A 24,881-nucleotide genomic window follows, 5' to 3' on the forward strand; every position below is an offset into this window, starting at 1 on the left:
GGTGTTCGAGGTTCAGCCAAATTTAGAACTTTTTGCCCAAAAAGTTCGGAATTTGGCAACCAGAACCGACCAAAATGCAATGGTTCAGGAAATGGGCTTTAAAAGCCTGTGATTGGATCAGAACCATTAACAAAACCCAATTGAGGGGGAAGGAGAATGCTAGGAATGTGATTGGAGTGACTAGGGGGTCCATAGTCCAATCATTAGTGAATACGCCCCCCAGTATATAAGATAGCCCCCGCCAAATTCCTAGCATTCTTATACGGGACATGGAAGAGAGTGGAATGCTGTTCTGTTACTTCTGTTACAAGTGTTACAAAGTGTCATTTAGCAATTTTTAGTGTGAGGAAAGGGATATCTAGTGTAGTTAGAGTGCTCTTTTACACTTTAGTTAGCTTTAATTTATTTAGTTTCTGTAGGAAAAGTGTTAAGTGTAAGGGGACCGTAGTGTAGTGTAGGGTTAACTGACAGTGACTGCTATGGCAGGGTGACCAAACCCTTCCATAGCAGGGTGACCGCTATAGAGAAAAGCTAGTTTCTCTCAAGTCACTTTTGCTTCTGTAATATGGCTTCGCCGCCGCCAGCATTCCTTTTGGCTGCAGGCGTTGCTAGTGATTTTTTGAGCACATGTTTGGAGTCAGACATGACATCTGAACATGTGTATAGGGGGTATATATACACACCCATGTCTGTATATATACACCTAGACATATATAGGTGTGAAAGGAGCAGAAAAAACGACTTGCGCTAATGAAATAATTAACACCAATATAGTTATCACACCTATATATGGCTAGGTGTGTATATACATATAAGTATGTGTGTATATACACCACTATACACAAGTTCAGATGTTTTACCTGCCTCCAAAGAACCCAAAAAAATGCCCAAAAAAACGCTAGCGTCAAAAAAAAACCGCCCAGGTGTGTTGTTGCAGGTATTTTTTTGGGGTTTTTGGAGGCAGGCAAAACATCTGAACTTGTGTATACGGGTATATATACCACTATACACAAGTTCGATGTTTTGCCTGCCTCTAAAGAACCCAAAAATATGCCCAAAAAAAAGCCTGCTACTAAACTGGCAAGGTGTGAAAAGCGAGAAGCCAACAACCTGTGTTCTAAGTGACAAAATACAAACAATCTTTTTTTTTTATGGTTCTGGACATGCTACAGAGCTGAAACTTCACAGGTACACCTTTTAGAATCTCTTTTTTTTTTTTTTTTTTTTTTTTTCAATAATTGTCTCTCTATCAAAAATGACAATTTTTAAGAACTTATTTTGTGTGATTAATAGTCCCTGGGGCATGACCCAGAACCCTAGGCACTTTTTAGGGGCATTTATTGCGTTTTTGCTGCATTTACTAATACTAGTGTAGCCTGCCCTCCTGAAACTTTTCATGCAGTATATTACAATGCATTTTTAATTGGTATCTGCTCACCATTTAAGCACAGTCAGAATTGTTAAGCCCTGATGAATGGGTGTGTTCTTTGTGCTGCAGCCATCTAGGTAAGTTTGTATGTTTATTTTTTTAGTATCCTGTACTTCTCTTTTAACTACTTGCCGTTCCGGAAGATTTAACGCCCTTTTTGCTTTTTGGCACTGTGTTACTTTAACTTACAATTGCGCGATCGAGCAGAGCTGTACATAAATGAAATTTATATCCATTTTATCCCACAAATAAAGCTTTCTTTTGGTGGTATTTTGCGCTCTAAACAAAAAAACACTGACAATTTTTCACTTTTTGCTATAAAACATATCCAATAAATGATCAGTGGTGATAAGTGACTTATAGCGGGATAGCGATATTGGGGCGGACATTCTGATACTTTTGACACTTTGACAGTGATCAGTGCTAAAAATATGCACTGTCACTGTTTGTTCATTCATGTGGTGGAGCACTTGACTACCTGAAGAACAGCACACATTATTAAATAGGTTGTGTATTTTTATAGACTTTTGGCACATATAAAAACTGATTATTTGCACGTAGTTTATTCTTTTGGATTATAATATAATACGTTCTTGCTGTTATTATTTTACTTTTAGTTTGCTGTATTCTCAAGCCTATTATTCACCATTGGGGATGCATGACTGTCACAGAAAGTTCATCACATATATAAGCACTTTATAATAAGGAAGATTTTCACCTCTCTAACAGGACCTTACTTTATTTTGGTTCTTTTATTTTTAATGTGGTTCACATTTAAAGGGGCGGCAGTTAGTGGTTATGTACACCTATTGGGTTGGCTGCTTCAATGATTATTGTTAAGCAGGAAATTATATTTCTGATGGGCGTTCTGCATACATTCTGTGTACAAAACAGCTCCAGGTAGCCATATTGCATTTTACAGCAAATTACAGCAGCTACAGATTGTAATTTTTAATAACATTCAATTACAATAGGACTTGTGTCACAATTGTATACGCTATATTATTCTTTATTTGCTATTTATTTTTCCCACGAAAGTGGAGTTACCCTTTAAGAATTTGATAAACTAAAGTAAAAAAGAAAGGTGACATAAATTGAAATCTGTCAATGCCAAACATGGCATCCAACCCTAAAGGCCCGTACACACGTACCGATCGTCGGCCGAAAAGCTTCGGCCGACGACCGATCTGCCGATTGTAGGCTTGTTAGTATGATGCCTCCGACAGCCGACAGCGCACATTCGGCCGAAAAGAATCTGTCATGCAAGCATTAAAATTTTTGTATGCCGACACCAGAGCGGCCGATTGTTCGCCAGTCAGTTCAGATTTCGGCCGACAGACCGCAGATTTGCAAGACTGGGCATGCTCAGAAAAGGAAAAACACACGGAAAGTTAACCATTACATGACATCACTTCTGCAGTCGGCTGTAGTCGGAGGACAAAATTCTTGTGCAGTCTTTTGCACTTTTCAACAGACACCGACAGCCCTGGACAAAAGACGGCCGATCGTTCGCCGACGATCGGTACGTGTGTACGGGGCTTTAGGGTCCTTTCACGCGGGTTTTCCGGCCAGCAGACTCCGTTTTTCTCAATGGGGATCGATCCGCTGATCCCGCTGAGCAGGCGGATGACAGCTCCGTCTCTGCTTATTTTGCAGAGGCAGAGCTGTCAGATCCCCGCTCTTCTCTATGGGAGATCGGATGATAAAGGACCGTCTGTTCGTTTTGATCCGATCCGATCCTCCAGATAGATGGAAAATAGCGTTACCATCCGTCCAGATTTCACAGACAGGATTGGATGGAAGAGCAGCGGGTGTCAGAGGACATTTCACCGCTGACATCCGCTGCTCCATAGAGGTACATGGAGCATCCGATCAGGTGCACCTAAAAAACTGACAGGCAGACCGGATCGGAAAGCTCGTGTGAAAGGGGCCTTAGCAAGTAAAGGGTTTTCTTTTTTTTTTTTTTTTTTGTACATGATTGGACATTTGGAGGGGACACATGTTTACTTCCAATCATATTTAAAAAGGATTCTCTGATCAAACTGCAGCATTTACAGCAGAACTATAAGGGTTTCCACTTTTACCCTGTACAAAAATACAAAGAAAAACATGGATACCTTTGTAAATCCTGCAAGTTTCATAGAAAACTTTACGATGACCTAGAGTAAACTACATATCCCATCATGCATGGAGTTCCTGTCTTGGCCAGTTTGTCACTTATCACAATCTGCAGTGTCGACAGCAGGAAGGCGTTAGTCAGAGGGGTTAATGTGTTTAACATGTTGCAGGCTCAGTTTCTTTCAGCATGTGTGTTAACGTGTTTTCCGCAGTTTAAGGGTCCATGCCAGCTGTACCAGTATACCAACGACGTGTGGCACTGAAGGGACAACCATGGGACATGAGATGTTGGTTCGAGTCGCCAGATGCCAACTGCTGGTCAGCTGCCTCTTCATCCTGGTAATGACATCATTTCTGTTATTTCATAAGATATCGGAACTTACAGCAATGCTTGCAACTTTGCACCTGTGAAGTATACATTTTATATCTCAGATCAATGATTTGTGATGCGCATGTATTTCTGTGTTTTTAAAGTGATTTCTGTGCTATAGGCAATTTATAAAGAAAAATGTGATGTATGATATAAGACGTGATAAATGATAAAGCAAATTAAATATGTAATGCAGTCATACTAAATCATGGCAGTTGCAGCAAAAATGATAGTGAGAATAAATAGTGCAGCGCATAAACAAACAATATAAATAACTTAAAAAACAAAAAAAAAACCCCTGATAAACAATAATCAATGTGAAAGTGTTAAAAATTAAGCAGTGCATATCCAGAGTGAATAAAAGTATATAATGTCCCAAAATATAAATGTTTCCTTCCCAGGAAAATCCCAAGTGACACTCAGGAAAGAAAGCAACACAGGAGGCTTGCCAGAAAGCCAGTGACCCCCTTTTTATAGAATGGTCGATACTCGCTTTGTTAGCAAAAGGCAACGACCTGCATCATATAAGGTTCCCAATTCCAATAGATGTCATGCAATGGTTGAGCGATCGTCCATTAATCCTCAGCCGCCCAGATCATATAGGAAATAAAAGCTCCACATAGCATGATACCGTAAAATCCAGATAGTTTATTAACCAGTTCTGGACCGGAAGGATTTGCTGCCTTAATGACCAGGCCATTTTTTTGCAATTCGGCACTGCGTTACTTTATCTGAAAATTGCGTGGTCGAGCGACACTGTATCAGAATAAAATTGATGTCCTTTTTTGCCACAATTTGAGCTTTCTTTTGCTGGTATTTGATCACCATTGCGATTTTTATTTTTTGCGCTATAAATGAAAAAAAGCGATAATTCTGAAAGAAAAAATAATATTTTTCACATATCCCCCCCCCCCCCCAAAAAAAATTAAAATATTTTTCATTCTTTTAGGCCAATTTGTAAAAAAAATTTACAAGAAGCATATTTGGTTGGTTATCGCATCTACAAACTAGGGGAAAGATTTATGTAATTTTTATTTATTTATTTATTTTTTACTGTGATTTTTAGCGGGACTTCGACATAGCGGCGGACAGATCGGACCTAACTGACATTTTTGACACTTTGGGGGGATTACTGACATTACTACAGTAATCAGTGCTAAAAATATGCAGTTACTGTAATAATGACACTGGCAGGGAAGGGTTACCCTAGGGGTGATCAAAGGGTCAATTGTGAGCCTAGGGGAGTGTTTTCTAACTGTATGGGGGAGGGACTTGTGAAATGACCACAGAGACCTATTATCCTATATAGAAGGATCACAGACGCTTTGTGATCATTTCAGTGAGAACAACTGTCAGTTGTGTTTACAACAGCAGACCGTTGTTCTCTCAGCGGTGAGCGATCGCAGGTGCCCCGCAGCAATCGCACCCACTGGTCCCGTGGATCAGCATCCCTGCTGCCTAGTGGGGGTGGGAGCCCGCCGGTGGCAGCATGCACTCGCCTCCCAGCACCACTCCCGCAAACCAACCTACCCCTACGTTGAAATGGCCATTGAAATGAATGGGATTTTGCTTGTTGGGCGTTTTGGAACTTCAGAGATGAGCGTTTTACGAGCTGAAAAACGCTCAGGTGTGAACAGGGCCTTAATGCTCCGGTGCTGTACGCTCATTGTATAGGCAAGGAACTACACTTTGCAGGGTATGTGGCTTCCACATACTATTGGCTTATTATTCTATGCAACTGAGACCACTGCTTTTATTAAAATGTTACAGAGAAGTTAAACTATTTAAGCTCAAGGCCTTTTTCTGACACTTTTGTTTACATGTATAAATCTGTATTTTTTGCTAGAAAATTAGTTAGAACCCCCAAACATTATATATTTTTTAAAGGAGGGGCCCTAGAGAATAAAATGTTGGATTTTGCTATTTTTTTTGGTTATGTGGTATTTGCAGTTTTTCAAATCCAATTTTTCTGGAAAAAAAAACACCATACCAAACTTGTTCCGCTTTAAAATTGCGCATGCCCCTGCAATGGCCACAAACAACATAACTTACACAGGAGGTCTGGTGTTAGAATTACTGCCCATGACCTGACGTTTGCGGTGATACCTCACATGTGTGGGACGATCGTTGTTTGCGTGCGTGCGGTATCGACGCGTGCGTTCACCTTTGCACTTTACATTTGATTTTCTTTCATTATTTTTTTATTTTTATGCTGTCACTTTCATTTTGTTTTTTGATCACTTTTTTGATCAGAATGTAAATATCCTTGTGACAGCAATAGGCATGTGACAGGCACTCTTTATACATCACAGATCCCTCCTTTGCCCTTAAAAGCATTTGATCACTCCAAGGTTTTTTAAAAATGGCTCAGTTTACATCTGAGTAACCTGAAAGTGATGTGATGTCAACCCAACAAAGCCAGGGGGAACGTCAGCAGATCCAGCAATCCAGCAGATAGTTAGCCGCTAGGATTTCTTCTACAAGAGAGCCAACTGTCAGCTCTAAAAAATGGTCTTGCCGACCGCTCACATGGGTGCTACTGCGGCAAAGTGGTTTGTTATCGTCCATCGACGTAGACCTACGTTGCTGGACTCCTCCCCTTGTGGGCGGTGCGCGCGCGCCGCCGGAGGCTCGCTCCCGCTGTATTCAGTTACAGCGGGAGTCGGGCCAGGGGAGGAGCGGCGGTGATCACCGCCGCTCTTCCCCGATCGTCGGGGATGGAGTGTGGAGATCCGGCCGCTTGTGTAAACAAAGCGGGCGGATCTCCTAAGTGACAGGCAGGGTCAGATTGAATAGCTGAACCTGCGATCTGTGCCTATGTCACATAGTCCCCTCCCCCCACACACGTTAGTAAGCACCAGGCATACATTAACCCCTCCCTCTCCAATAAAAGTTAACTCCTTCCCTGCCAGTGTCATTTTTACAGTAACAGTGCATATTTATAGCACTGATTACTGTAGTAATGTCATTGGTACCCCCAAAAGTGTCAAAAATGTCAGTCAAGGGTCCGATCTGTCCGCCGCAATGTCGCAGTCCCGCAAAAAAAATTGCAGATCGCCGCCAAATCGCCACCATACAAGTTAAAAAAAGTTAAAAAAAAACAATAAAAATGACATAAATTTCCCGTAGTTAGTAGCTGCGATAACTTTTGCGCAAACCAATCAAAATACGCTTATTGCTATTTTTTTTACCAAAAATATGTAGCAGAAAACAAATTGGCCTAAAATTTTAAAAAAATTTAGATTTTTACATTTTTTTTTGGGGGGGGGGGGAATTTCATATAAAAAATTTTGAAAAATATTGTTATATTTTCAAAATTGACGCGGTTTTTTTGTTCATAGCGCAAAAAGTAAAAATCGCACAGGTGATCAAATACCACCAAAAGAAAGCTCTATTTGTGGGTAAAAAAACAGACATAAATTTAATTTGGGTACAGCGTCGCACGACTGCGCAATTGTCCGTTAAAGTAACGCAGTGCCGAATCGCAAAATATGGCCTGGTCAGGAATGAGGTAAAATCTTCCGGTCTTAAAGCGCTTAAAAATACGCTCATTGAGAATTTTTTTTTCAAAGACATGTAGCTAAATACATTTTGGCCTAAATATATGACAAAAATTTAATATATTGGATATTTTTTTAACTGTCAAAGTAGAAAAATATTGTTATTTTTTTAAAATTGTCGCATTTTTTTATTAATATCGCAAAAAATATAAAAATCGCACAGGTGATCAAATACCACCAAAAGAAAGCTCTGTTTGTGGGAAAAAAAGGACGTAAATTTCGTTTGGGTACGGCGTTGCATGACCGCGCAATTGTCAGTTAAAGTCGCACAGTGCCGAATCACAAAAAGTGGCCTGGACGTAAGACAGCAAAATCCTCCGGTGGTAAAGTGGTTAAACCCAAAAGCAAACATTTATCATATTGTGATGTCTGCATTAGTTTCCTTTTTTAGGCTTTATTTTCTTTATTTTCACAAGGTGATCTGGCCAGTAAGTTTGTTGTTTTTCAATAGAAAAAGCTCTCCAACAAATGTAGCAGTTAGAGGGTTGAGACAAATCATTTACCACTGACAGGGGTGCTTATAATGATCAGCTTTTATTTATTAATGTAAATCCTTTATTTCAAAAGGAACAAAACTGTTGTTGTAACTGCTTGTGTAACTGCAGTGTGAGCTAGAGTTTGGCGTCAATTTGTTTGTGTATTTCAATATGCTGGTACACCTAACACTCCTCTTGCCCCAGACTGACAAGGTTTATGTCCAAAGGTGCCTCCTGTGCTCCTTCATCCAGAGTGGAGGCAAAAATCCTAAAAAGAAAACTAATGATTAGTAAACTGCAATAAATTACATTTTTGGTTTTGGGATTAATACCGCTTTAAGAGATATAAAACAGGAATTTCTATCTGAACTCTATTGGTGTTTTTTTTTTAAGATCTTGGCAGCGGGATGTTGCTTTGTGACAGTAGTGACCGGTCTGAGTCCTCACTTCACCATACTCATAGGAGCTTCCCCATCTGAGAGTCCTATCAGAGACCTGCACTTTTCCAGTAAGTAAGATTGCTTATCTACTTTACAGTTCATTCAGACAGTATTCACAGAGCTTCACTTTTTCCACATTTTGTTATGTTACAGCCGTATTCCAAAATGGATTAAATTCATTATTTCCTCAAAATTTAACAAACCATACCCCATAATGACAATGTGAAAAAAGTTTGTTTAAAATCTTTGCAAATTTATTAAAAATAAAAAACGAAACAAATCCCATGTACAGTATTGACAGCCTTTGCTCAATACTTTTTGAAGCACCTTTGGCACCAATTACAGACTCAAGTCTTTTTGAGTATGATGCTACAAGCTTGGCACACCTATTTTTAAGCAGTTTCTCCCATTCTTCTTTGCACAGTAATTTTCAGATCTCTCCAGAAATTTTCAGTCAGGTTCAAGTCTGGGCTCTGGCTGGGCCACTCAAGGACATTCACAGAATTGTCCCATAGTCACTCCTTTGTTATCTTGGCTGTGTGCTTAGGGTCGTTGTCCTGTTGGAAGATGAACCTTCGCCCTAGTCTGAGCGTTCTTGAGCAGGTTTTCATCAAGGATGTCTCTTTGCATTGCTGCATTCATCTTTCCCTCAATCCTGACTAGTCTCCCAGTGCCTGCCACTGAAAGACATCCCCACAGCATGATGCTGCCACCACCATGCTTCACTGTAGGGATAGTATTGGCCAGGTGATGAGCCGTGCCTGGTTTCCTCCAGACATGATGCTTGTCAGGCTAAAGAGTTCAATCTTTGTTTCATCAGATCAGAGAATTTTGTTTCTCATGGTCTGAGAGTCCTTCAGGTGCCTTTTGGCAAACTCCAGCCAGACTGTCATGTGCCTTTTACTGAGAAGTGGCTTCCGTCTGGACAACTCTACCTTACAGGCCTGATTGGTGGAGTGCTGCAGAGATGGTTGTTCTTCTGGAAGGCTCTCCTCACTCCACTGATAAACACTGGAGCTCTGTCAGAGTGACCATCAGGTTCTTGTCCACCTTCCTGACTAAGGCCCTCCCCCCGCGATCACTCAGTTTGGCAAGGGGCCCGCACTAGGAAGAGTCCTTGTGGTTCCAAACTTCTTCCAATTACAGGTAATGGAGGCCACTGTGCTCGTTAGGACATTTAATGCTGCACAAATTTGTACCCTTCCCCAGATCTGTGCCTTGATACAATCCTGTCTTTGAGGTCTACAGACAATTCCTTGGACTTCATTGCTTGGTTTGTGCTCTGACATGCACTGTTAATTGTGGGACCTTATATAGACAGGTGTGCGCCTTTCCAAATCATGTCCAATCAACTGAATTTACCATAGGTGGACTCCAATCAAGTTAGAGAAACATCTCAAGGATGATCAGTGGAAACAGGATGCACCTGAGCTCAATATTGAGTGTCATGGCAAAGGCTGTGAAAGTGTGAATTATTATATATAATGAGATTTTTTTGTTTTTTATTTTTAATAAATTTGCAAAGATACCAAACAAATTTCTTTCACGTTGTCATTATGGTGTATTGTTTGTAGAATTTTGAGGAAAATAAAAAAAATTAATCAATTTTGGAATAAGGCTGTAACATACCAAAATGTGGAAAAAGTGAAGCGATGTGAATACTTTCCGGACGCACTGTATCTTCAGCGTATTGTGCGTTTTATTTCAGTTTAACATTGCTTAGTACTCATTGACTGGCAACTAGGCTAAAATCTAGAGTGAAAGCGTACTAGCACACCAAGCTGTGTACGTCAACAACATGGAGAGACGCACACACAAGAAAGTTCCCTCAATGTTAGGTGCTGACCTCATCTATATTTATAAGAACAGCAAACTAAAATTATGATAACCAGTAAGAAAATAATAAAACTGAACTCCAGCAAAAAGCTAAACACACTGTTAGAATACTAATTTAGGAGTTGTTTTAGTTACAGAATGATTTGTGTTTTTGTCCATCCACTCTTGCACTGCCACACAGTATAGCTGAGCTTGTGATCTTATTTTTCAGTCTTGTAGTGCATAGAAAGGGGGGGGGGGGGCATGTCACACTGTCTGTGTCTAAAGACACAGGCAGCACAGCTAAGGGTTGAGCCTGCATGAGTGCCCCCATAGCTAATGGCCCCGCCCCTCACTTCCTCATCAAATGAATTGATTGACAACAGCAGGAGCCAATGGCTCCTGCTGCTGTCAGTCTGCCCTGTGAGGAGCGAGAGAGCAGAGAGCCACTGCTCTAGGGCACAGCACTGGATCGAGATTGGGTTCAGGTAAATATAAGGGGACTGGGGGGGGGGGATCCTGTGGCACAGAAGATTTTTTACCTTAAAGTAAAAAAATATAAACCTTTAGAACCACTAAATAAAATTATTTTTAATAAATTTGCAAAGATTTCAAACAAACTTCTTTCACGTTGTCATTATGGGGTATTGTTTGTAGAATTTTGAGGAAACAAAAAGAAATGTAATCCATTTTGGATTAAGGCTGTAACATAACAATACGTGGAAAAAGTGAAGCGCTGTGAATACTTTCGGATGCACTGTAGACTTCCATTGCTTGACTCTCTCTGGAAATTGATTTTACTTATCTCTGATTTTAGCGCTTTCTGAAGCTCTGCGTGACACTCAGGCAACCAGTATTTTGGACATATTTATTTTAGCCCTGGTTTGCTTTAACAGTGTAGTAATATTCTTTATGATAAAAAAAAAAAAAAAAAAAAATACATCTAATAAACTCCCCCAGTTTATATCTGGGACGCCTGATTTTTCTCCCATTCTGTGCTTGGCCATATAAAAGTCACCATACTACACTACTAAAATTGTGATACCCACTTCCAGCTAAATTTGATTTTATTTTCAAAACAGCGGGTAGGAGTCAGAACTTCTGTATATATATTTTTGTTGTTGTTGTCTGTGTCTTCACTGAGGAAATTTCCCCTCGCTTTCTGTCCTGGTGACATCAGAACAGGAGAAGAGGGGTTCAAGTGTCATCCAGACAGGAGGAAACAGATGGTGCTTTTCCACTGCATGGAACCGAACGGTTCAGCTTGCTTTTGCATGGTACCGCATGGTACGGTGTTGGAACGGTTCGGTACGGTACTGCGGCGCTTTTCCACTACATGGTACCGAACGGTACGGCTCTCTAAAACAGTACCATCCTTTGCATGCAGCTGACTGTTTGTCTACTAGCCACTGATTGGTCAGAGAATCGTTGTTATCCCACCCACTTACTTTAGTACTACTTTAGTGGAAAAGCAAACCATACCAAACCGTACCAAACCAATCCAACACCGTACCATGCGGTACCATGCAGTGGAAAACCAAACAGGGCCAAGCAGGGCCAAGTAGAGCCGAGCCGTTACTTGCGGTGGAAAAGTGCCAATAGAGAAATAAAAACCTGGCAGATGTTTTAACCTCTTCTGACTCCAATAAATAAATGTGCATTGTTGCATCACTATAGCCATTAGAGAGAATTACCATCACGCGATGTATCTGTGAAACCCTATACTAAAGAAAGGCCAAACCTCCCCAAATGGAACACAGACTGCAATAAAAAAAATCGACATATAAATAGTCTAATGAGAACACCAAACCAAGGTCCAAGAGTCCAATTTGTTTTTTAATCTTTATTTATAGAAACATTTTCCATACAATACCATATTTAAGAGAAAGCACCAAAAGGTACAACAATAAAGTGGTTCAGACATTGCACAGCTGTAATTGGTCGAAGGCATAAATAATACCAGCAAGAAATTGGAAGGGGCATGAGGCCATCATGCCTCCAAGCCCCAAAAGTTATAAGCATGTACAGCAAAAGCACGTTAGGTTGATAAAAATAAAAAGAAGATTTATATTTTTATATAAAGGCAAGATAGGTACCACAAATATGAGCATTTCTGCAAGACAAAAAAAAGTTTACCATACAGCCAATGGTCATCGGGAATTACTAGGGGGGAGGGGGCCCACTACACAGCCTTGAGGCTGTGATAAGGGAGAACTCCAAAGGGAGCTAGATGTACCATCGGGTCTCAGTTGTATTTCTAAGACATCAATTTTCCATGTGGCATGTTTCCAACCATCTGCTTGCCAAGTTCAGTAGTAAAGTAGATACAGTGCCTTAAAAAAATATTCATACCCCTTGAAATTTTCCACATTTTGTCATGTTGCAACCAAAAATGTAAATGTATTTTACTGGGATTTTATGTGATAGACCAACACAAAGTGGCAGGAAAATGAAAAATGGTATTGCAAATTCTTCACAAATAAATATCTGAAAAGTGTGGCGTGCATTTGTAGTCAATATTTTGTAGAACCACCTTTCCCTGCAATTACAGCTGCAAGTCTTTTTGGGTATGTCTCTATCAGCTTTGCACATTTAGAGACTGAATATTTTGCCCATTCTTCTTTGCAAAACAGCTCATGGCGCTCTCAGACTGGATGGCGAGCGTCTGTGAACAGCAATTTTTAAGTCTTGCCACAGATTCTCAATTGGATTTAGGTCTGGACTTTGAGCCATTCTAACACATGAATATGCTTTGATCTAAACCATTCCATTGTAGCTCTGGCTGTATGATTAGGGTCCGCCCCAGTCTCAAGTCTTTTGCAGACTCTAACAGGTTTTCTTCTAAGATTGCCCTGTATTTGGCTCCATCCATCTTCCCATGAACTCTGACCAGCTTCCCTGTCCCTGCTGAAGTAAAGAATCTCCACCCTCCCCAGGGTGATGTGCAGTGTTTGTTTTCCATCACACATAGCGTTTTGCTTTTAGGCAAAAAAGTTCAATTTTGATTTCATCTGAGACTGAGGCTGTATCAAAACCTGTGTACCCATTGGCCTGGTTTCCTCCACAGTACAATATGCCTCCCTATTGGACCAGTATGGACACTCTCTAGACCAGATGAATCACACACTGAGCACCATGAGCAGACCTAACTCACAGATCCTGCACTCTGTTATGCAGAAAGCAACATAGAATTTGCCCTGTGCTCCTCTGATAGGCAGAGCAAAAAACGATATTCACTCTCTAGTACCTACCTAGGAGGGTGCTACATACACATAGCTTAATATAACCGCTGGCATCGGGAAAACGCAAATTGCAGCAAAATCACTTCACGATTTTACTGTAATTTTGCAATGTTTTGCGGCTTGCGGTCAAAACATTTCTATCCTAAATGTGATTCTTCCGCAATTAGTAGAGGGGGGCCCAACCTCCCCTAACCGCAGCAGCTTCTAAACAATCCTAAAAGCCGATGTGTACTGTACTGCAGTTTTTGGCTAAAGCTACTGGCATTTTTATAATGTCCAGTGTGCATGAGGCCGAAGTGTAACCTTGTGTTAGAGTTCTATTATATGAGTGCAGTGGAAGTTTTGTAGTGTGGGAGGTGAGCATGCGAGGACAATGGTTATCTCTATAGATTGCCGTTATAGATGATGCCCAGCAGGAAGGGCAACATAAAAAGATTAACACACAATCTACCAGTCCAGTTCACATCATCACTGATAATATATCTACAATTTGTAATGACATGCACTCTTCCATGTGCCTGGGAATCGCTAACATACATATACTACACGTGTCTACTGTCTGAGTGAGCAAATTAAGATAGCCAAAGGCAGACCTTTTAGGAAACAGCAGACTTTTTGGGATTTAAGTGCTTTTTTTTCTGTTTTTTTTTTGCAAAATTATGTTTTATAATATATATATATATATATATATGCTGTGTAATGTAAATAATTAATATTACACATTACTTTAAAAACACAAACTCATATTATATAATAAAAAAATACTAGGCTCCATTCAGTAAAGCAGAACGCATGCGGTAATGCGGTATTTTGGTGTCCAGACATATTTTCCGTAAATATCGCATTCAATGCTGAAACTGTCAATTAACTATGCCGTACCTTAAAACACTGAAAACGTTTGCTAAATACCACATGATAAGGTTTTGAATTCAACTCACAGAAGGAAATAAATAATTGAATGCATGCGGTAATTAAGTAGTGGTCCAGGCATGCAGTATTTAAGGAATGTAAACATATAATAGCCAATTTTGAGTAGTTTCTGCCTTTGTTCTCTCAACAGTAATGCAAACAAACCTAAATATGGAAATAATTGAGGTTGATTAACTTAAAAATTAACTAAAAGAAAAACTTTTTTTTTCGTTTTGGGCAGGGTGGAGTTGAATTAGAATGAAGGTGGATTTTATTGTTGTCTGTGCCCCTATTAGAGTGATTCATCTTCTCTATTGTCCTGTTTACCATTATCAGTGAAAGTGAAATGAAAAGAAAATCCCACATTTTGGGTTGTCCCCAGAAAAGTTATAGAGGGGAAATCTTCCAATGGAGACACAGATGGCAAAAAATTTAAGAAAACTAGCTTAGGTTATAACCCTCCCTTACTTTATCTCTACTCTATAGTTCTACTTTAAGGCAAAGAGACTGTGCAATTTGCAAGTTGCTCCAGAGCTTCAGTACACGAGGTAAAGCTTTACTTCACAAAGAATACCCAATTACATGCAAGGAAAAAAAAACACATTTCTCTATCGTCCATTGACAAATGCAGCCTCCATCTTCATTAGCCATTGGGTATGCTGCCCCCTGCAGGAATAGTTCTAGGCAGGAAAAAAATTATTTTCCATGCCCACGGGGCTGTTCCCATAGGCATAACCCACACACCCTCTGCTCCAGCAAACCAGTTTATTTCTGCCTAGAGAAGGAGTAGGACTTAGGTTTCCTGCTGGGATTTCGGTCTCAGTTTTTTTATTCTTTTCAGAATATTTTTTTTTATTTTTCTTTACACACTTTGCTAGCTAGTGTTTAGGGGGATCCTCCTGGTGATCTACAAGCAATGCTGACTGGGGTTTTCGCACTGGATAATCTAGATCCTTAAGTTCTCCCCAGACCGTGAGCAGGTTATACAGTAGTCCCGCATTAGGCCTCGCCACGACGGTGCCCCTTTCCGGATGGGGACGAGCCTGTGAGTGGATGTCTCGCTGGGACGCGATGACCTGGAATGCCCTCAGTTCCAGCGTACCCCTCGGCTGGCAGCACCCCCACTGGGAGGTGGTCTGCCCACAGTGGAGCCCACCCGGTCCATGGTATGGTGAGTAAATGTGGCCACCTTGCCCCTTGGGGGTCTTGAGGGAATGTGGGCCCTCTCCTGGGGATAATAAGTCCTGGGCTTCCTAAAAGATCCCCCTGGCCTGTCAGGTACCCGGCCCTGTGCCCTGTCTCCCTCTCCTGTTCCCACAGGGGGCGATATAGCTGGGGCACCTGGCATCCTGAGAGGGGTGTCATTTGTACCTTGTTTCTTGCTGGGCCTGGTTGTAGATCCTTGAGGCCTTCATTTTGGGTTCCCTGACCGCATGGCACACCGTGGGCACTGCCATCTTTAGTGTGGGCAATGTAAAAATGTTTCCCATTGACTTGTATAGGGCAGCCATTTTCCCTGTGCTTCCTATTGATTTGCATTGGCATCCATTTTTGTGTAGTCCTCTGGTGCTACACAGGCAACGTGACCTTTTACATCCAGGCTGATGTCAAATCCTGTGATTTCTTCTTCCTGCTGCTCAGGCTGATTCAGGAGGTTTCCTCTGGAGGTGGTACAGTACTGGGGTCTTTGTGGGCATATCCCTGCACACTCTGTTGTTGGTGTATATTTAAGGTTGGACTCCGCAGGCCGCTGCTATCAGCGGTGGGAAATGTAATCATCATTTTAAAGTGACAGTACTTTTTTCTGTTACATTGAATATGGAGTCCCAAGCTGTAAATTCACCCTCAGACCAGCTCAGTGCGACGTCAGGACAGTCCGGATCGCAGACGCTGACCGCGATTTCAGCAGCTCTGAAAAGCCTGGCATCAAAAGTTGATTTTGTAATGAAAAAGGTTACTAGCCAAAAACGGCCGCTGCCTTCTCCATCATGGTGGGGTCCTCTGATTCAGAGACTGATATGGTCACCACAAACGCCCCCTACTTGAGAGGTCACTGTCCTCGCAGTCAGATGGTGAAGAGGAACTGTCTTCTTTAGCTGCAGCACGGGAACACGCTTTGGTGGAAGCCCTGATTGTTTCAGTTAAGGAAACGTTAAAATTGGCAGTTGAGCCCACGCCGGCAGGGACGCAGTGGCTTTTGGCTCCCGTTAGACCCAAAAATCGGGCAAGGTTTTCCCTTGTCCCGAGATTTTTCATGATATTGTGAATGACCAATAGCGGCGCATAAAGCACGTGCTAGTAGTGCCTAAGCACTTTAAATGCCGTTATCCCTTTGGGGAGATGGTCTCCAACCATTGGACGGTGCCGCCGAAGGTGGACCACCCTGTTTCCAGGTTGAACAAATCTACTATAGTGCCTGTGGAAGATTCCCGGGTTTTTACGGATCCGGTGGAAAGGCGGGTGGAATCCCTTTCCCACCATCTTCACGTATTGGTGGGTTCTATTCTAAAGCCAGTTTTTGTGTCTGTTTTAGTATCACAGACGGTTATGGAATGGATTAAGGTTCTGAAAGGGAACTTGGACCCTGACATAGTTCCCCAGGAGCTGATGGAACTTATGGACCAGATGGCTCAGGCCCTGGTGTTCCTGTTTGATGCGTCCATAGATGCAGCTCTCCTGGTGGCCAGAGTTTCGGCTGTGGGGATTGCCCTATGGCGCATGGTTTGGCTGGAGAGCTGGTCGGCTGACCAAGCTTCCAAGAAAGCCCTGACAGATCTTCCTTTTCTGGGAGAGCATTTGTTTGGCGACTCACTGGATGAGTTGATCAGGTCTGACTGGTGGGAAAAGTACTCTTCTTCCTCAATCCTCCAAGGGTAAAACACCCCGTACTAAGCGGGGGCCTTCCTTTATCGTGGTTTTTGCATGCCTCGCGGGCGCAAGAAAAAGGTAAGCCGTTCAAAGCTTCTGGAGGGACTAAGAAGCACTAGGGCAAACCCAAGGCCAGTCAGCCCAGTTCTGTGGACAAGTCCTCTTCAGCATGAAGGGGCACCCTCACCTGCTTCTGGGGTGGGGGGATGTCTGCGCTTCTTTTGGGAACCCTGGACTTCCTTCATTCAAGACAAATGGGTTCGCAAACTGATTTGTTTCGGGTACAAGATTGAATTTTGGTCCCGGCCGGGGGACAGGTTCTTTCAGTCAAATCTTCACCTGTCCCCTGAGCATTTGAAAGATCTCCAGGAGGCTGTGCATGATCTCCTGGCTCAAGAAGTGATTGTGCCGGTTCCTCCGCAGGAACACTCTCAAGGTTTCTATTCAAACCTGTTCACAGTGCCCAGAAAGGAGTGCAAGGTTCGTCCAATCCTGGATCTCAAGGCTCTGAACCGCTTTGTGCGGGTGCAGAAGTTTCGAATGGAGTCCATTTGGTCAGTGGTGGCATCCCTAAATCAGGAGGATTTTCTTGCTTCCATGGATATCAAAGATGCGTACCTGCACGTTCCCATATTCGAGGGACATCAGCGGTTTGCAGTGGACGAGGAGCGTTTTCAATTTGTGGTGTCACCCTTTGGTCTCGCCTCCCCTTCCAGAGTTTTTACCAATGTCCTGGCCCCGGTACTGGTTTTGTTTCGTCAGAGAGGTATTTCAATTTTGGGATATCTAGACGATCTCCTGTTGCGAGCAGACTCTCATTTGGATCTGTTGGGCAACATCTCAATTACGGTTCAGACCCTTCAAGAATTCGGGTGGACAATCAATTTCAAAAAGTCTGCTCTGATGCCATCCGTATGGGTCACTTATCTAGGGCTGACTCTCAACTCTGCCCTGGCGAGGGTCTTTCTCCCCTTGGACAGGCTTCAGAAGTTGCAAAGGGTGATCAGGTTGCTGATGGAAACATGAGGGCCTTGGGCCTGATGATATCAACCTTCGAGGCGGTCCCGTTTGCTCAGTCTCACTCGAGGCCTTTGCAGAAAGAGATTCTGGCGAAATGGAACATGGACCCTCGGTCATTGGACCAAAAGATTCACTTGAGCCATCTCACGAAGTCGGCTCTATCCTGGTGGCTCCAGTCATCTGCCTTGTGTCAGGGCAAGTCCTTCCTGCCGCTGTTCTGGACAGTGGTCACCACAGACGCCAGCCTGTCAGGCTGGGGTGGAGTGCTGGGGAAGCTCTGTGCCCAGGGGATTTGGTCGACAGAAGAGTCTTCCTTGCTGATCAATATTCTGGAGCTCAGAGCGATCAAGCTTTGCCTGTTTCACTGGACGTGTCGGCTACGTGGGTCCCTTGTTCGGATTCAATCGGACAATGCCACGGCTGTGGCTTACATCAATCATTAAGGGGGCACGCAGAGTGTCCTGGTGGCCAAGAAAGGTGGCTGAGATTCTGGTATGGGCAGAGGACAATGTTCCGGCCCTTTCCGCAGTCCACATTCCGGGTGTGGAGAATTGGCAGGATTACCTGAGTCGTCAGGTACTGGATAGAGGGGAATGGTCCCTTAATCCGGAGGTTTTTCATCTCCTCTGTGTCCAGTTGGGGACTCCAGAGGTGGATCGGTTTGTGTCTCGCCTCAACAGAAAAGTCCAGCAGTTTGTGGCCAGGTCTCGAGATCCTCTGGCCAACGCCACAGATGCCTTGGTGGCTCCTTGGAGCCAGTATCGGATGATTTATGCCTTTCCTCCACTCGTACTCCTGCCGAGGTTTCTTCACCGAGTGGAGGTGGAAGGCATTCCGGTCGTTCTGATGGCACCAGACTGGCCTCGATAGTCTTGGTACGCAGACCTGCTAAAGCTGGTTGTAAATCCTCTGTGGAGACTTCCTCTGTGGAAAGATCTGCTGTCTCAGGGACCGATCTTGCATCCTGCTTTATGGTCGATTGCTTTAACGGCTTTGCTGTTGAAAGCCAGGTGTTGAGAGATAGAGTTCTTTCTGACTCTGTGATTCCCATGCTGTTGAAGGCTAGGAAGGCGACTTCTCAGAAGATATATAATCGTATGTGGAAATCGTACATTTTGTGGTGTGAATCGCTGCAGCTGCACCCTCGCTTGTTTTCTATAGCTAGGGTTTTGGCCTTTTTACAGAAAGAGGTTGAGCAGCGGTTGGCTTTAGGCATTATCAGGGGCCAAGTGTCAGCCTTGGCTATTTATTTCCAACGTCAGTTTGTGTGATGGTCAGTGGGAAGAATTCATAATTGTGAATAAGTAAAGTATCTCCACTACATATGACAAATATTCCTAACAAGGGATTAGACGAGTAGACCATTGTGATATGCATGGACATTGTATTATATTTAAAGAGATTGAGAGTTTTTTTGCAACAAATGATGTACTGTATTTACTTGTATTTTCACAAAAAAAGTCTCTAAAAATCTGGCGAAATTACAGGAGAAAATTAGTATTTTTCACGTTGGATAGAGTAATGGAGGGTTAGAACCCCTATCATTTTTTTTCTTTGCCAGCTGTGCCCCCCATGGGGAGATTTGCCTTAACTTCCTGTCCTATTGTCAAAACAGGAAGTAAGAGGAAATCCCTGCAAATTAGGGAATCCCTTAGTGTCCCACAGGTCACCAGAACTAGTGTCCCTATTGGAAAATTTCCCCTTTATTACTTTTCAGGGGACAAGACAAAATTTGGGTTTTTCTTTTATTTCACTTACACTAGGCAGGACAACATTTGTTAGCCAGCCATCCAACTTTGAGATCAGTAGATATTAGGAAGGCTTGACGAGCAAGAGTAGCCAGCCAATTTAATAGTGTGTAGCTAACCAGGCTCTGACAGGCCATATTCTCTGAGACAGACTTAACAAGAGAGCTTATGAGAGAGAGATTTTCTATGAAGCAGGTTTGAACAGCTTTTCTAGCCTTCAGATTCAGACCAGGCAGGCAATATTTGCTGCTTCAAATGTCAGACAGCCACTAAGCTTTGTGAGCAGTGAACATACAGCTACAGGAGAAGATATTTAGGCTAGATATGAGCCAGAGAGGTAGAGCCTTACAGCTTTTGGTGCCATTTATTAGATAGACTTGATGAGTAAGAGGAGCAATCATAACTAGTGGTGTGCGGCTACCTAGATTTTTATAGACCATCTTGTCTAGACAGGCACAATTCGAGACTCCATAGGAGAGAGTAATTGTCTTCTCTTTTCTGATTATCTAGATTCTCTTTTGGCTTGATTATTTATTATTGTTTGCATTCAATCATCAGTACACTATTGGCCAACCAATAAACCCACCCTCCCTTTTTGTACATGTATACAGTCCAGACAATGGTTTATAGGAATGAATAAAAGTTATATTTTAAATACCTATGGTTTATGGTGCGTAAGGGAATGCACCCTTCGTTCAGTGTACCTTTACATCCTGGTCATCGACAAACCAGCACTGCAGTAATACTTGGTGACGTGGCGAGTCCAAAAAGTGCAGTTCAAGCTGGTGCGGTGGCTAGCACAAGTAGTGTCCCACAGCCACCAAGAATTCAAAGACAGGCCTGTAGAGTCCATAGTGTCCTTCCTGATGCACTTGCAAATCCTGATTGGGAGCCCACCACTTCTGCAGTGCCCGCACTTCCTCCATTCACTGGCCAATCAGAAATTAAGGTTCAAACAGCGGATTTTACTCCCCTTGGATTTTATGAGCTGTTTTTCACAAAAGATCTGTACAGATCTATTGTGGACTAGACGCCGATCAATTTATCACCGCAAACCCAAATTTGACCCTTGCCAGAGAATTCGCATGGAAACGTATCACTGTTTACAAATTTAGAACCTTTCTAGGCCTATCCCTCATTATGGGCATTACTAAAAAGAATGAGTTGCAGTCATATTGGTTCACTGACTTAATTCATCATGGCCAGGACTAGATACGAGCAAATCTTGCAGTTAATGCATTTCAATGACAATGAATTCTGTCATCCTTGGCTCCTCGTAAATTACTTCAACCAAAATTTGCAGCCTTGTATACACCCCAACAAGCTGTCTGCATTGATGAGTCCCTGATTAGGTTTTCTGGCTGCCTTGTTTTTCAAACAGTTTCTCCCCAGCAAGCGTACCAGATATGGGGTCAAGATGTAAAAGCTCTGTGACAGGGCAACTGGCTATACATGTAGTTTCTATATTTACTAGGGAAAAGATATTAGTGTTGAGCCCCCTGACTACCCAGACTACATAGGGAGCAGAAGCAAGACTGTTTGGGACTTGGTGTCACCCTTATTCGGAAATGGGTAGCATTTATACGTGGACAATTATTACACAAGCATGCCACTTTTTAGGCACCATTTTGATTCTGGAATTAGGGCATGCGGCACCGTGCAACCTAATCACCAGGGCTTCCCCCAATGGCTTGTAGATGCTCAACTTAAACGGAGGGAAGAAAGCCTGCTTGAAGTGTAATAAATTGCTTGCAATGAAGTGGAAGAATACACACTGATGTTTTCGTTCTGTCTTCCATTCAAGCAGATTTAGCAGTCCAAATTATAACGGCGACTGGTGTTGTTAAGAAGCCCCTCTATGTCCACAACTAACATGGGAGGGGTGGACTTCAACGACCAGAAGATGGTGTCCATTAATTGTCCATAAGGCCAGATGCTGGTACAAATAGTTGTCTGTATACTTATTCCAATTGGCTCTGCTGAACGCTTACGTGCTATGCAAAGCATCAGGAAGAAGTGGATCCTTCCTAAAATTCCAGGAAGAGATAATCACAGCCCTTCTGTAGCCAGAAAGTGCTGTGGTCCAAATTCAAAATCCAGGTGCAGTGAGCCGGCTGCATGAGAGGCATTTTCCAGATGACCTCCCTGGTACCTCTACCCAAAGGGCACCCCAAAGAAGAAGAAAACACGGATTTAGGCGTGGCACCCGTTATTTTTGTCCCTCCTGACCTGGCCAACCTGGTCTCTGCATCGGGGACTGTTTCCATCGCTACCACGAACTAATGGAGTATTAGTATAGGGTACAGCACGGCACAGTCTAGGGCACACTTTCACGCAGGGTCTCGAAAGATGTTAAATGGCTATTGCATTTTGAAAGACCCTAGCCCGGAATGTTTAAAGTTTTTTACAGTTACAAAAAAAAGTGTAAAACAAAGTTTTAAAAACAAAAATAGTTGTTTTATTGAGTTCATTGTCTGTTCTTACTGTTTTACTATACTTTATAATATACTGCTATACTGTAATGTTTTATTGTTACTGGTTTTCATTGTTAACCATAGTTTGCTTTGCAGATACCGCCATTCTACTGTTTTACTGCACTGTATACTATTATATTGAAATTCTTTATTGTTACTGTGTTTTATTGTTAACCATTGTTTGCTTTGCAGGTACATCCATCAGCTGCAGCGCTGATTTGTTTATCCTGACAGCAACAGCATTGGCTTTCAGCATATATGTAAATCAATGATTGCAGCGCTGTAGGAGGTGATTTCACCTCCGCAGTTAAAAAAAGAGCATATATGGCGAAGCATATGTGATGGGGTGGACACAGAGGGCGGATCTCCCCAATGCTTCGCCAAATATTTTTACCACTTTTCTTGGCAGAGATTTCTTCATCCACATCGATCAATGTGAATGGAGGATTCTGTTATGTTCTTTTTTTTTTCTTTCAGCCTATGCACGTATGCCCATCATTAGAAGTAGGTGGATGCTGGGAGGTCTAATGGTTGGCATACCACACACTTTCTGGCAGAGATTTCTTCATCCACATTGATCAATGTGAATGGAGGAATCTGTTAAGGTCTTTTTTTCGTTCAGCCCACAGGCTGCTCGGAAAAAAAAAGAACATTACAATATATGCCCAACAAGGACTTTGAGTGGTCATACAGGGATGGTGCCTGCAGGTTTAGGCATCATCTTGGTATCGTTTTTCCATCCGGTGGTCGGCTTTCCTGTAAAAGCAATCCTAGCAGCTAATTTACACAAAGTTGTCACCTGAATGATATATTGCTCACACATAACATGGGTATATGTGGAATTACACCCTAAAATGCATTCTGCTGGTTCTCCTGAGTATGGGAATACCACACGTGTGAGACTTTTTGGGAGCCTAGCCGCTTACAGGTGCTGAAAACCAATCACCGCCATCAGGATTTCAAAGGGCATAAATTGCTAATTTCACTTCCTTACTACCTATCACAGTTTTGGAAGCCCTAAAATGGCAAAATAGCACAAACCCCCAAAATGACCCCTTTTCGGAAAGTAGAAACCCCAAGCTATTTGTTGAGAGGCAGTTTGTTGAAAGTTTTGAAAATGTAAAAAATAAAAAAAAACAGCGTCTGGCGTGGGCCAAGAAATAAGAACAAATGTATTCAATTATAAATATAGATTTAAAGTAGTTCCTCATTAAAATCTTATATATATTTTTGTAATTCCAAAAAACTTTAGATTTTTGGTCTCTTTTATATCAGCACCCAGTGCTTTTTAAGCCGCTAGAAGACAGAAGAAAAAAAAGGTGCGTTGCAGAGATGCAGGGATTAAAAAAAATATATAGTTGCAGGGGTGGTGCAGGAGGTGAGGCAAGATGAAAATCTGGTACTCAAAGGCAGGTTGAAATATGGAGATATTCTGATTTCTTTAAAAAAAAATTAAAAAATAAAGTAATTAAAGCAAATCTAAACACAATCATTAAGACTCCGTTCACACTGGGGCGACCTGTCAGGCGACCTGGTCGCCTGACAAGTCGCCGTGGGTCGCCTGCCATAGAGCAGCACAGGACCCGTTCTAATAGGAGCGACACAAGTCGCTTCCGACTTAGAAAGAGGGTCCGGAGCTTCTTTGGGGCGACCTGGAGCGACCTGCATTGACTTCAATGATATGAAGTCCGTGCCGGCCGCTCCGAGGTCGCTGTGCGAGCTGCGCACCGCGACTTCACAGGTCGCCCCGGCAAGTCGGGTCGCCCCAGTGTGAACGGGGTGTAAATCTGAAACAAGTTGTAATTTCTTAATAATATTTAACCACTCCTGGTTTTACCCCCTTACTCCTTAATGAACAGGCCATATTTTGCGATACGGCACTGCCTTAATTTAACTGACAATTGAGCGGTCATGCGACGCTGTACCCAAATTAAATAGATTTTTCTTCCCACAAATTGAGCTTTCTTTTGGTGGTATTTGATCACCTCTGCGTTTTTTTTGGTTTTTGTTTTTTGTGCTATGAACAAAAAAAGAAGAAGAATTTTGAAAAAAAAAAAAAAAATGATTGTTTACTTTCTGCTACTAAGCACAGCCAATAAAAAAATAAAAACATTTTTTTAATACATATTTTTGGTAAAAAAAATCCCCAATAAGTATACATTGATTGGTTTGCCCAAAATTTATCATGTCTACAAACTAGGGGATAGATTTATGGCATTTTTATTTATTTATTTATTTTACTAGTAATGGTGGCGAACAGCAATTTTCAGTGGGACTGCGACAATGCGGCGGACAGATCAAACACCTGACACTTTTGAGGGGACCAGTGACATCACTACAGTAATCAGTGCTAAAAATATGTACTGTTACTGTACTATTAACACTGGCAGGGAAGGGGTTAACATCAGGGGC

At 42.3% G+C, this 24,881-nt stretch overlaps 1 protein-coding gene across 1 annotated transcript in view; it reads left to right on the forward strand.

The window, feature by feature from the left end:
• The first annotated feature begins 3,676 nt into the window (after positions 1-3,676).
• The window catches only part of TSPAN32 (tetraspanin 32), a 70,753-nt gene continuing 49,548 nt past the window's right edge, over positions 3,677-24,881 (forward strand). The window contains exons 1-2 of the mRNA XM_082271094.1: positions 3,677-3,886; positions 8,347-8,461. Coding sequence (XP_082127220.1) covers positions 3,821-3,886; positions 8,347-8,461 — 181 coding nt within the window. The 5' untranslated portion in view covers positions 3,677-3,820. The remainder of the gene's footprint in view (positions 3,887-8,346; positions 8,462-24,881) is intronic.

Source organism: Pelophylax lessonae (assembly GCF_965119305.1).
Source record: "Pelophylax lessonae genome assembly, chromosome: 10".
In the NCBI taxonomy this organism is placed as follows: Eukaryota; Metazoa; Chordata; class Amphibia; order Anura; family Ranidae; genus Pelophylax; species Pelophylax lessonae.